The 13,355-nt window shown below is 34.3% G+C and overlaps 1 protein-coding gene across 4 annotated transcripts in view; it reads left to right on the top strand.

Annotated features, from left to right (window-relative positions):
- LOC141497715 (lipoxygenase homology domain-containing protein 1-like) overlaps positions 1–13,355 on the top strand; it is a 710,463-nt gene that overhangs the window by 513,063 nt on the left and 184,045 nt on the right. For all 4 annotated transcript variants that reach the window (XM_074200482.1, XM_074200484.1, XM_074200481.1 and 1 more), the window contains one exon: positions 1,208–1,362. In XM_074200482.1, coding sequence (XP_074056583.1) covers positions 1,208–1,362 — 155 coding nt within the window. The remainder of the gene's footprint in view (positions 1–1,207; positions 1,363–13,355) is intronic.

The raw sequence follows: 13,355 nt of genomic DNA, 5'->3' as shown, positions 1-13,355 counted from the left end.
AGAGTCATGTTTTTTTTCAAATTTGTCCCATACTTGAGCTATGAATATACATGTCACATTTGCATAAGTCAAATAGTCTTGATCTTGAAAATTTACCTCCCTAATCAAAACAACAAACATTTATTAAGCACCTTCTATGTACTACACACTTTTTTAAGAACTGGGGATAGAAAGAAAAGAAAAATATAGTCTCTGATCTCAAGGAGTTAGTTTCCAAATGAAGAAACACCATGCAAAAAATGCTGTCCAAACAAGATATAAAAAATATGGAGATAAAGAAAGAAAAAAGACTCTAGCATTAACAAGTCTCTGGAAGAGTTTCTTGTTGAAGATAAGATTTCAGTTGGAGATGGGGAAAGAGAAAGTTCAAGTCATGAGGGCAAGCTAGTGAAAATAAATGGAATCTTGAGGCTTAATTCATAACATCTAAATGTATTCATGTTTAAAAAGACCTCAAAACATGTTAAGTTCAATTGATTGCTGATGATATTTTTTATTGATTTTATTTTTGATAGAAGATATATTTTTTCTGAAAGAAATAGATAATCATTTATAACTCTTACGATGGCCTTGCAAGGTTAGAATGTCAAAACTTTCAAGAAAGCTGTGGTCTTGTCAGAAAAATACTCCTTTAGGCATCTACTTATAATTTTCATATAAAATTTGATGAAATCTTTTTCAGTTTAAATCTGAGCATATTCAGAGTTGGTAACATGAGTTTCATTTCCTATTCAATATAACCAAGACTATAATCTTCACTTCGGTGTAGCAAAATGACATTTTCTACTTATGTAAATGTTAAGCATCCTATATTTTACATGAGCAGAAAATACTACTTTTACTCCCTGATTATGAAAACTGTGGCATTGGTTATTTTCAAATAAAAACAAAATGTTAGGTATTTTAAGCTAGGTGGTGACTTTTTAAGCCTTATCTTGTAATTGCATTTTGCATCTATCTTAGTTGAGCAATAAATTGATAGAAAAGAAAAAAAATATTTTTCTACTATGCAGTATATACAGAAGGAAATCATTTCACCTGACTTATTCTCCATTGCTTTCTATCCTATATTAAATAGCTTACTTTTTATTTCTAGTCAGATTTGTCCACAGGATTACTCAAGAACATTTGTAAAATATAGAACAAAATGACAAACATTTAAAAATTTCATCTGATGATATTTTTTCTTTATTTTTCTTTCTTATAGTTATGGAATACTCTGTCCAGATACACACTGGAGATGTGAAGGATGCAGATGCTACTGCCCAGGTTTATATCTATATAAAAGGAGAAAGAGGTGATTCTGGGAAAAGATGGCTTAACAATTCAAGAAGTAACCAGATCACTTTTTCAAGGGGAGAGGTAAAACAAAAATGTTATTTATTAAATAAGTGCTTTGATTTGCAATTTCTCATTTATATGTAGCTTATAGTTCATTCATTTAACACTCAGTGAATAGTTTTGAGCATACACAGAACACTATAGTAGTACTGGTGGTGATAGCAAAGTTTAGATAAAACATAGATCCCAGAGGTGGAGCCAAGATGGTGGAGTAAAGACAGAGTACCATCTAAGCTCTCATTAAACCCCTCCATATGCCTTTAAATAATACTAAACAAATTTTTGAGTGGTATATCCCATAAAAAAGACTCAGTAAAACAAGTTGTCCAATTTGAGGCAACTCGAGTTGAAGGTCGCCAGGAAAATGTTGAGAGAGGAACACCAGTGCAGGCTGAGCCAGTGCAGTCCTCCTTCCCTCCTCCTCCTCCTCCCTCTGCTCACACCAGGAGCAGGGTTTGGGAGTCATTGAATCTGTAGCAGAAGTGTCTACTTCCATAACTTTCAGTCCACAGATATTAAGGGGATCAAATAACTCAACAAAAAGTTATTATAGGGGTGTCTTTGTTAGCACCAATGCAAGACTCTGTTGCTTTGCCCATGCCAGTATCTGAGTCACAGTCCTGAGTTATGATCCCAGACTAAGGAGGAATACCAGCACACTAGATCCTGTTGTCACAGTGGATTGGGAACCCCCTCGCCCAGTTCCAGGGCAGAAGGGAGTGCTTCTGTTTGATCACATACCAGAGTAGAGACTAGGAAAGTGGCAAACATCTCTCCTTCAATAATACCACTTTGGAAGAACTGAAAACTTACAGGTCCCAAGAAGTATCCCTTAGAACAGCTATACAAAATGCATGAATCTTAGGACAGCACACTCTTCACCCTGGAAACAGAAGCCTACTTTAACAAAGTTAAAAGTCAAGTATTTAGACTGGGGAAATGACCAAAGAAAGAACAGAAAAAAAATTTATTGTAGAAAATTACTGGGGGGCAGATAGGTGGCACAGTGGATAGAGCACAGACCCTGGAATCAGGAGTACCTGAGTTCAAATCTGGCCTCAGTCACTTAATAATTACCCAGCTGTGTGGTCTTGGACAAGCTACTTAACCCCATTGCCTTGCAAAAAAAATTACTATGGTGACAAGGAAGATCAAAACACATATCCAGAAAAAGAAAACAAAGCCAAAGGTCCTTCCTTCAAAATCTCCAAGAAAAATGTGAATTGTTCTCAGAATATGGAAGAGCTCAAAAAGAATTTTGAAAATCAAGTTAAGGAAGGTAGAAAATAACTGGGAAGGAGAATTAGAATGGTGCAAGAAAATAATGGAAAAAGAGTCAATGAAACAAAAAATACTGAAGAAAATTATACCTTAACAAAACATCTTAGGGGCAGCTAGGTGGTGCAGTGCATAGAGCACCAGCCCTGGAATCAGGAGGACCTGAGTTCAAATCCAATCTCAGATATTTAATAATTACCTGTCACTTGGGCAAGTCACTTAACCCCATTGCTTCATCTAAAAAAACCCCCAAAAGTTAATTTTAAAAAAAATCTTAGATCAAATGATAAAAGAAGTTCAAAAAGCCAATGAGGAAAAGAATGCCTTAAAAAGCAGAGTTATTTAAATGGGCAAAGAGGCACAAAAATTAACTAAAGGGAAAAACTCCTTAAAAAGTAAAATTGGCTAAATGGAAAGGGAAGTTCAAAAGCTCACTGAAGAAAATAATTCAACTGAGCAAATGAAAGCTAATAAGAAATAAAAAAATGATAAAACAAAATGAAAAGGATGTTAAAAAATAAAAAAGTGAAATATCTCACTGGAATATCAACTGACCAGGAAAATAGATTGCTAGTGTTTTTGTTTTCCTCTTGATAAGGATGGCATTGTCCATAATAGGTCTCCCAGGGTTATCCTAGATCTTTGAATTGCTGAAAGGAACTTCATCAATCATAGTTGACCAATTCACAGTTTTATTGTATTGTGTACAATGTACTCTTTGTTCTGCTCCCTTTGCTCAGCATCACTTTGTGTAATTCTTTCCATGTTTCTCTAAAGTCTGACCCTTCATGATTTCTTATAGCATTCATATACTACAACTTCTTCAACCATTCCCCAATTGATGGGAATTCCCTCAATTTCCAATTCTTTGCTACTACAAAAAGAAAGACTATAAATATTTTTTGATAATGAAGGACTTTTCCAATTGTTTTAAAATTTGTTTTGGATATAAACCTAGTAATGATATTGTTGGATCAAAGGGCATGATCAGTTTTATTGATCTTTGGGCATAGTTCCATATTGTTCTCCAGAATAATTCAGTCTGTTCACAACTCAATCAACAATGCATTAATGTCTCGATCTTACCATAACCTCTCTGACATTCATTATTTCCTCTTCTAGTTATCTTAACCAATCTCATAGATGTGAGGTAGTGTCTCATAGTTGTTTTAATGTGCCCCTCTCTAATCAATAATGATTTGGATAATTTTTCATATGATAATACATAGCTTTAATTTCTTCATTTGAAAATAGCCTGTTCATATCCTTTGTCCATTTTTTAATTGGGGAATGATTTGTAACCTTATAAATTTGTTTCAATTCTCTATATATTTTAGAAATGAGAACTTTATCAGAACCCCTAGCTGTGAAAATAGTTTACCAGCTTTTGCTTCCCTTCTTATCTTGGCTGCAATAATTTTATTAGTGCAAAGCCTTTTTAAATTTAATATAGTCAAAATCATTCATTTTTCATTTGATAATATTTATAATGTTTATAATTTCTTGTTTGGTCTTAAATTTCTCCTCTTTCCATAGATTCAACAGATAGAATATTTTTTGTTCTGTTATGGTGTTACCCTTTATGTCTAAATACTGTACCCCTTTTGACTTTATTTTACTATAGGATATGGTATGTTGGTCTATGTCTAGTTTTTTGCCATACCATTTTCTAGTTTTCCCAGCAGTTTTTATTGAATAGTGGGTTCTTATCTCATAAGCTAATGTCCTTGGGTTTGTCAAGCAATATTTTATTATAGTCATTTACTGCTGTATCTTTTGTACCTATTTTTTTTTAGGTTTTTGCAAGGCAAATGGGGTTAAGTATCTTGCCCAAGGCCACACAGCTAGGTAATTATTAAGTGTCTGAGACCAGATTTGAACCCAGGTACTCCTGACTCCAAGGCCGGTGCTTTATTCATTATGCCACCTAGCCACCCCTAACGCCACCTAGCCTCCCCTTGTACCTATTCTAATAAAATTGTCTGTTACTCTATTTCTTAACCAGCACCAGGAAGTTTTGATACCTGATGCTTTATAGTATAGTTTTAGGTCTGGTAGAGCTAGGCCACTATTGTTCATTTGTTCATCAGTTCCCTTGATATTCTTGACTTTTTGTTGCTCCAGATGAATTTTGTTACTATTTTTCTAGCTCTGTTTTGGTATTTGGGTAGAATTGTAATTTCTATTATATTGGCTCTGGTTTACCATATTGCTGCTTTTCCAATTGTTTAGATCTGACTTTATTTGTGTGAATAGTGTTATGTAATTGTGTTCATAGAGTTTCTGGGTTTGTTTTGGGAGGTAGATTACCAAATATTTTATTGTTGCTATTTTCTTGCATGAAATAGTTGATTATTTCTGTTTTGTTGTTTGATTCACTCCTTCTTTAAAATTAGGTTATTTAATTTCCAATTAATTTTTGGTTTATCTCTCCATTACATGTAATTTTTATTGCATCATGATCTGAACAGTATTCATTTATTATTTCTGCCTCTCTGCATTTGATTGCATGGTTTTTATGCCCTAGTATATTGTCAATTTTGTAGAGATGCCATGTACTGCAGAGAAAAAAGGTGTACTTTTTTCTATCTCCATTCAAATTTCTCCAGAGGTCTATTATATCTAAATTTTCTCAGATTTTATTCAGCTTCTTAACTTCCTTCTTGTTTATTTTGTGGTTAGATTTGTCTAATTCTGAGAGAGGGAAGTTGAGGTCCCCCACTATTTTAGTTTTGCTGTCTATGTCCCCTTATAATTCATTCAACTTCTCTTATAATAATTTGGATGTTGTACCACTTGGTGCATATATTTTTAATAATGGCAGAACTTCATTGCCTTCGGTGCCTTTTAAGAAGATATAATTTCCTTCCTTATCCCTTTTAATGAGATCTCTTTTTGCTTTTATTTGTTGGAGATCAGGATTACTACCCTTGATTTTTTACTTCCCCTGAAGCATAATATATTTTGCTCCAGATGTTTACCTTTGTCTGTGTATCTCTCTCTGCTTCAGATATGTTTCTTGTAAAACCATATATTGTAGGATTCTAGTTTTTAGTCAATTTTTCTATCTTCTTTTGTTTTATGGGAGAATTCATCTCATTCACATTTACAGTTAGGATTACTAAATCTGTATTTCCCTCCATGCTATCATTGCCCATTTATACTTTCCTCTTTTGTTGTTGTTGCTGTTGTTGTTATTTAAGGTTTTTGCAAGGCAATGGGGTTAAGTGGCTTGCCCAAGGCCACAAAGCTAGGTAATTATTAGGTGTCTGAGGCTGGATTTGAACTCAGGTACTCCTGACTCCAGGGCCAGTTGTCTATCCACTGCGCCACCTAGCCACCCCTACTTTCCTCTTTCTTTTCCTCTTATTCCTCCTCACCAGTGTTTTGTTTCCTTTCCCCTTTATCTTTTAAATTTTAACTTTAATTTCACATTTACTTTTACCTTTGCCTTCCCTTTTATTCAGTTCCTTCTTCCCCTTTCTTTCCCTTCCCTATTTTCCTGTAGAATAGGATAGTTTTTTGAACCCAATTGAGAATATATTCTATTCCCTCTCTGGTCCAAATCTATCTAGTAGTATTTGCTCAGTGTTCACATTCTCCCTTCTTTCCCCCTACTAGGTCTTTGTGCCTCTTTACCTAGAGCTATTTATCCTCTAAAGCCTAGCCTTCAGCTAGGATATATTTTTATTGTTTTAGCCATGCCTTGTACCCACAACCCCTTTGTCAAAACACCCTCCTTTTATCTGTCTTGGTAGAAGTATTACTCTTAAAGTTTGATTAATCGATTGCTTAATTGCAGGATTGCATCATAGTCACTAGGTACCTTCCCCTCTTCTGTCTCATTAGAGAAATTCTTTTCAAGAATCACAAATCACATTAAATTATAGTCAATTCATACCATATACCCTTTTCAAGAGTTCTCCATGGACACACAATATTCATGAGCCAAACCAACATGCAAAGTCAAATTATTTCATGAAGCCCCCCTCCAGCATACTCCCTCCAATTGTAGCCAAAGTGCCAAGCAAACATTTCATGATGCTTTCATGTCTAGTCCCTCTAAATATATTCTCTCCCTCCTTCTCTATACTATTCCAACCATAACCCAACATCCCTCTCCAACCAAAGTATCAGGTACACTCCCCCCCCTCCCTTTAGCACCCCTACCATGGTAAAGAAAAACAAAAACAAAAACCCTCTTTAAGGAAAATAAGGATCAAGGCAAGATTACTTCCTAATCTCTTTATATTCAACCCTTTTGTGTATGTTCCCACCCAATGACCCTATTGTACTATAACTCTTCTTAACTAAGTTATTTAAGTAAAGCAAGGCCACTCTAAATACTGGGACAATATGAAGGTCTCTTAAAAATTTTTAAGTTGATTGCAAGACATGGGAAATGCTGGGCTAGCATAAGGTTCCCTCTTCAGAAAAAGTGCTCAGTGGTATGAGCAAGGTAGAATTAAAGGAGGTCAAAGGAAGCATGAGATACATAAGTTTAGAGTAAACAACCTAGGTGTTCATCTGAACTGTTTGTGCCTGACCTGTGATAGAGTTTCTGAGTTTCTATTGGTCTGATCAGCCATAGTTGGCCACAGTGTAATTATCTCAAATATATGACTCTTTGGTCTTCTTCAATAACAAAGGACAAGAACCAAACAAAAACATTTCCTCTAAGTACAATCCTTTCAACTATATTCAAAATTTTAACTATCCTAAGAGAAATATAATTCTCAAGAGTTACAAGTGTTTTCTTCCATTGAGGGATGCATACAGTTTAATGATCTTGACTAGTATTTTTTTCTCCTCCTTCTGTTTAACTGTTTATCTCATGAATCCCATATTTGAAGATTTAATTTTCTGCTTATTTCTGATCTTTTTATCAGAAAATTTTGGAAGTTCTCTATTTTTTGAAAATCCATCTTTTCCCCTGACAGACTATGGTGAACATTGCATGTTAGTTAATTGTTTGTTGTAGTCCAAGGTCTTTTGTCCTCCAAAATGTCATATTCCAGATTTCCTGATTCTGTAATTTTGAAGCTGATAAATTCTGTGTAATTCTGATTGTGTTTCCTTTATATTTAAATTGGTTCTTTTTGGTTACTTGTACTATTTTCTCCATTAGTTGAGAATTCTGGAATTTGACTATGATAGTCCTTGGAGTTTTTATTCTAGATCTCTTTTTGGTGGTGGTCTGTGTAGTCTTTCAAGGACTATTTTTTTCTTCCATGATAATTTCCTGAAAGATGTTTTCCAGGTTCTTTTTCTGATCTAGTTTTTGAGTAGCCAAATAATATATAAATGATCGATCTTGGATTTGTTTTCCAGGTCTTTTTTTTCTAAAAGGTACTTTATATTTTTATTAAATTTTTTTCAGCCTTTTGATTTTATTAGATGGAATCATGATGTCTCATTGAGTCATTAGTTTCTATTTGCCCAATTCTGATTTTTTAAAGGTTCTGTTGTCTTTAATTTATTTTTGTGTTACCTTTTCCATTTTGTTACCTTTACTTTCTGGTGGTTAATCTTACCTTTGCATGAGTTTCATTCCCTTTCCAGATGATCAATTTGGCTTTTAGATAGGCTACTTTTCTTTTCCAGTTGATTGATTTGACTTTTAGATGAGTTGCATTCCTTTCTTGGTTGGTTTATTTGACTTTTTTGATGAGTTGCATAACTTTTCCAATTGGTCAGTTTTATTATTTGATGAGTTGCATTATTTTTCCAGTAGGCTATTTTTACTTTTAAAGGAGATGGTTTTTTTGGTGATTTTTTCATAATTTTCCTGCATGGCTATCATTTCTTCTTTTCCGTTTTCCTTGTTCTCATCTTTGGTTTTTTAAATATTGTTTTTTAAGTTTTCCCATGAAGTTTTAGATTTGAGTCTAATTAATAAACACTTTTGAGGCTTCCCATGTTGGTAATTTATCACTGCTTTCTTCTACAATGGCATTTTTATCCTCTCTATCTGAATAGTAGATTTCAATAGTTAGCACTCTTGTTTTTTGGCTCATTTTGATAATTGAGTACTTCTCCTGGGTTATAGGGAGTATAATCTTGAGTTTTTTGTGCTGGGGATAGGATCTGGTCTCTGGCTTATTACTTGCCAAGGTATTGCCTATGCAGCCTAGGTGCTGCCTGTACAGAGATTTGTTTCCTAATTTATGTCTAAGCTCTGACTAGGTAATGGTTTGCTCCCTACCCAGTCCTGTTTGTTGTCCCAGTGTTCTCAGGACTTAGATGTTGTCTGGGGTTGAGACCATCTCTGCTGGCCTGTTATCTAGTTGATCTGAGACCTGGGCTGCTGTCTAGCTGCCAGGACCTGTGCTGAACTGTGGCCAGAAGTCTCTTACTGACTTTCCTGTTCTCCTACTTAACTGGGTTCTATTTCCCATTTTCCCCTGAAGAGACAGACTTTCACTGAAGATCCTCCATGATGTCTACAATTGAGAACTTGTTCTGGTTTTTTTGATGGTGTCTATAAGCTTTAGTATCTATGTAGAGTCTACATTTCACATTGTGTGAAGGGAAAAGCTTTAGAAGTATCCTAGCTTCTTGCTATCATCTTGGATCTACACCAGAAGTCCCTGGAAAATAGATTGAGGGGAGATAACTTAAAAATTATTGGACTATCTGAGAGCCATCAGCAAAAAAAGAATTTTAACAATATCTTTCAGGAAATTTTCAAGGAAATCTGCCCTGATATTCTAGTAACAGAAGGTAAAATAGAAATTGAAAGAATCTATTGATCATCTCCTGAAAGAGATACCAAAATGGAAACTCTCAGTAATATTATAGCTAAATTCCAGGGGTTCCAGGTCAAGGAGAAAATACTGCAAGCACTTAGAAAGAAATAATTCCAATATCATGGAACCACAGTCAGAATTACACAAGATAATATACAAAGATCAGAGGGCTTGGAACATGTATTCCAGAGGACAAAAGAAATAGGATTACAATCCAGAATCACCTGCCTAGAAAATCTGAGTATAATTCTTAAGTGGAAAAAATGAGCATTCAATGAAATAGAGAATTTTCAAGAATTCTTGATGCAAAGACCAGAGCAAAATAGACTCAAATAAAAGACTGAAGAGAAGCATAAAAAAAGGAAATCGGTCATGGAAATCAGAAGGAACTTACTAAGGTTAACTGTTTACATTCCTTCATGGAAAGTTGATACTAGTAACTCCTTAGAAGTTTCTCATCTTTTGAGCAGATAAAAGGACTGCATTTAGATAGTGGGAACAGGTGAAGGTGGAAAATTAAAGGATGATATCTAAAAATGTAAAATTAATGGGTGACAGGAATATACTGGGAGAAAGGAAAGGGAGAGATAGAGTGGAGTAAAATTATCTTACATAAAAGAGGCAAAATATATTTTGCAGTGGAGAGGAAAAAGGGAGAATCAAGGGGTGTGAGTGAACCTTGCTCTCAGAATTGATTGAAAGAAGTAATATCATACATACTCAATTGGATATAGAAATCTATCTCAACATAAAGGAAATGAGCAGGGAAAGGGGATAAGGAAAGGGTTATAGAAAGGAGGGGAGATTAGGGAAGGGGTAGTCAGAAGCAAAATCATACAGGGAATTGAGACAAATTTATAAATATAAGAACCATTCCCCAGTTGATAAATGATCAAAAGCTATGATGATTTTTCAGATGAAGTAGTGAAAGCTATCTGTAGACATGAAAAAAATTCTCTAGCTCACTATTGATTAGAGAAATAGATTAAAACAATTCTGAGATACCGCCTCATACCTATTAGATTGACTAATAGGACAGAAAAAGAAAATGACAAATGTGTGAGGGGATATGGTAAGAATGAGACAATGTAGATGTTGTGAATTGTTTCATCTGTTCTATAGAGCAATTTGGGACTATAAAAACATGGGTTGATCTAGCAATATTAATATTAGATCTTTACCTTAAAAGAGATTTTAAAGGCCAAGCAAAAAAGAAAAGATCTATGTGTACAAAAATATTTATATAGCTCTTTTCTGGAGGCAAAGAATTAGAAATTGAAATGATACTCATGGGAATGGCTGAACAAATTGTGGTAGGTGATTATGATAGAATACTATTCTGCTATAAGAAATAATGATACCCTCAGAAAAACCTGAAATGATTTACATGAGCTAATACAAAATGAAATGTACTATGAACAAAGTAACAGTAATAGGGTAAGATTATCAGCTGGGAATGACTTAGCTACTCTCAGCAATACAAGGATTCAGGACATTTCTGAAGGATTTATGATGAAAAATTCTTATCTATCCAAAAAGAACAGATTTTTTTTTCTGAATTCAGATCAAAGCAAACTTTTCTTACACTATTTTTCTTGGGTTTTTTTAGTCTATTTTTTCTTTCACAGTATGACTATTATGGAAATATTTTGTATGGCTACATGTGTATAACATATCAAAGTACTTGCATTCCCAATGGGAGAGATAAAGAGTGAGGAAGGGAGAGGATTTGGAACTCTAAATTTTAAAAATGAATGCTAAAATTTGTTTTTTGCATATAATTGAGGAAAAACAAAATATTAGAAAATGTAAAAGAAGGGAAGTAAAACAGGTCTCTGCCCTTACAGAGCTTACAGTCTAGTAAGAAAGTTAGATAATGTCACAGATGGCTGTACAATGCAATATTAAATGCTAAGCAAATTAGATGGGAATAGAACAAAGAGGTTCAGAGGGCAATGCTGAGATGAGATCAGAAATGGGGATGGAGATAGCTATATCTATAGATTTAGGAAATTCTAATAGTATATTACTTAAAGTCTTCATTTTTCATGATAATGGTAAAAGAGCATCGAGATTGACAGTGTTTAAATGTCTTGGTATTTTGTCCCTTTAAGTACTATATGAGGCATGGTATGAAAGAAAATCATCCTTAATTGTTTTTGAGATTCTAAAATTTCTTGTATTTCCCTGAAAAGATTATTCATGTAATAACCAAGGCCTGTTCTATTTATACTATGATGTGTGCAGCATTGGACTATTGACAGGTATAGAATCAATGACTCAATTTCTTTCACTCCATCAAAATAGTCATTCATGGTATGAAAGAAGATATTAAACATTGTTTGTTGAAAACTTTAGGATTATCTGAAGCTATCACTTTGTAAAACTTCTGGAATTCATCTAAAACAAATGTAAGACCATAGAACATGTTTCAAATCAGACCAAAACTCTGAAGATCTTAAATTTAGAAGCTTTTTTTTGCATTTATTATTTATAGACAAAACATAAAAGCTTGATTGATACAGAGAGAAGGGGTGTATCTTTTATTCTATCAACGTCTTTCTGAAGAGAAATTATCTTGTATCTTAAATGATTATCTGGTGCCTGTGTAGAACTGGGAGATGCAAAAGTGTGTGGCTAGCTAGGATATGACATACAAGATGAGAGCAAGTAGGAACACTTTTAACATTACATTTACAAATTCACAATCTAATGCTACATGTACATATTCTTCTTGGTACAAAGTGAATATCTTTTTTAAGCCAGCAGAGCTGACATCAGTTGTTTAAGTGCAGGGATCATACAAATTTCAAGCTTTTCCCTGTGTATAGAAGTGTCAGTTTTCTAGTTCTGCATGATGCAAATATTAATTTATTACTGGTTGTATTTAACAGATCCTCTAAGAAGGTCAAGGCATTTCCAAAAGAATCAAAGCTTGTCCTGATTTCATTTCCTGAAATAGAGAGCTTGAAAGATGGCTAAGGACACTGAGCCAGAAATTCAATTTAAATTCATCAAAAAATTCCACTCAATTGCTCACATTTATATAGCACTCTAAGGTTTAAAAAGCACTTTACACATATAATCTCATTGAATCCTTGCATCAACCCTATGAGGTAGGTGCTATTTTATTGTTCCTATTTTACAGATGAAGAAACTGAAGCCAAAGGAAATTAAATGTCTTGTCCAATGTGACTAGCAAATGTCTGGATTCAAGTCCAGGACTTCTTAACTTCTAGTCTACTAGAATCTATCTGGTGTACCACCTAGCTGCTGTAATAAATTATTAGTTAAATACTAGGGGTTTAAGGTTTTGTGCTTTTCATTAGGGAACTATAAAACAAAGTTTACCCTGATCTCTTTTAGCTTAAGAGGGACATGCTTTGTAACTAGATTCATAAATACAGACTAGTTTGAGGAGCAAGGGAGAAACTGCTACTGACTGGAAGGTTCAGGCAAGAGTACACTGAAGAAGTAGCTAATGAATTGAACCTTAAAGGAAGTTAAGTATTCTGACAATATTCTAAGAATATGGGCCAATTATGTGAATGCATGGAAGTGATAAATGAGAATGTAGTTCATCTTGTGGCCTAATTTATCTAGAATAAGGATTTAGGAAGGGGGGTATTGTGAAATAAATTTGGAAATGTAGGTTGGAGATGAGGGAGATGATTGCTCAGGAGATAGAGCACTGGACCTGGAGTCAGGAAGACCTGAGTACAAATTCAGCCTCAAACATTTCCTGGCTGGACAAATCACTTAACCTTTGATTGTCTGACAAAATGCATCCATTGTATCCATTTGAGAAGGAAATGGCAAACCACTCCAGAATCTTTGCCAAGAAAATCCAAATACGGTATGAAGGATCAGTCACAACCGAGATGACTGAACAGAAAAAAAGTTGAAATCAAATTGAGGAAGACTTTGAATACCATACTTTTGAAGTTTGTATTTCATTCTCGAAGAAATAGGGAGCTACTGAACATG

Source organism: Macrotis lagotis, chromosome X (genome assembly GCF_037893015.1).
Source record: "Macrotis lagotis isolate mMagLag1 chromosome X, bilby.v1.9.chrom.fasta, whole genome shotgun sequence".
In the NCBI taxonomy this organism is placed as follows: Eukaryota; Metazoa; Chordata; class Mammalia; order Peramelemorphia; family Peramelidae; genus Macrotis; species Macrotis lagotis.
Note: the sequence above shows the minus strand (reverse complement) of the source record. Positions and strands in the feature narration are given on the sequence as shown.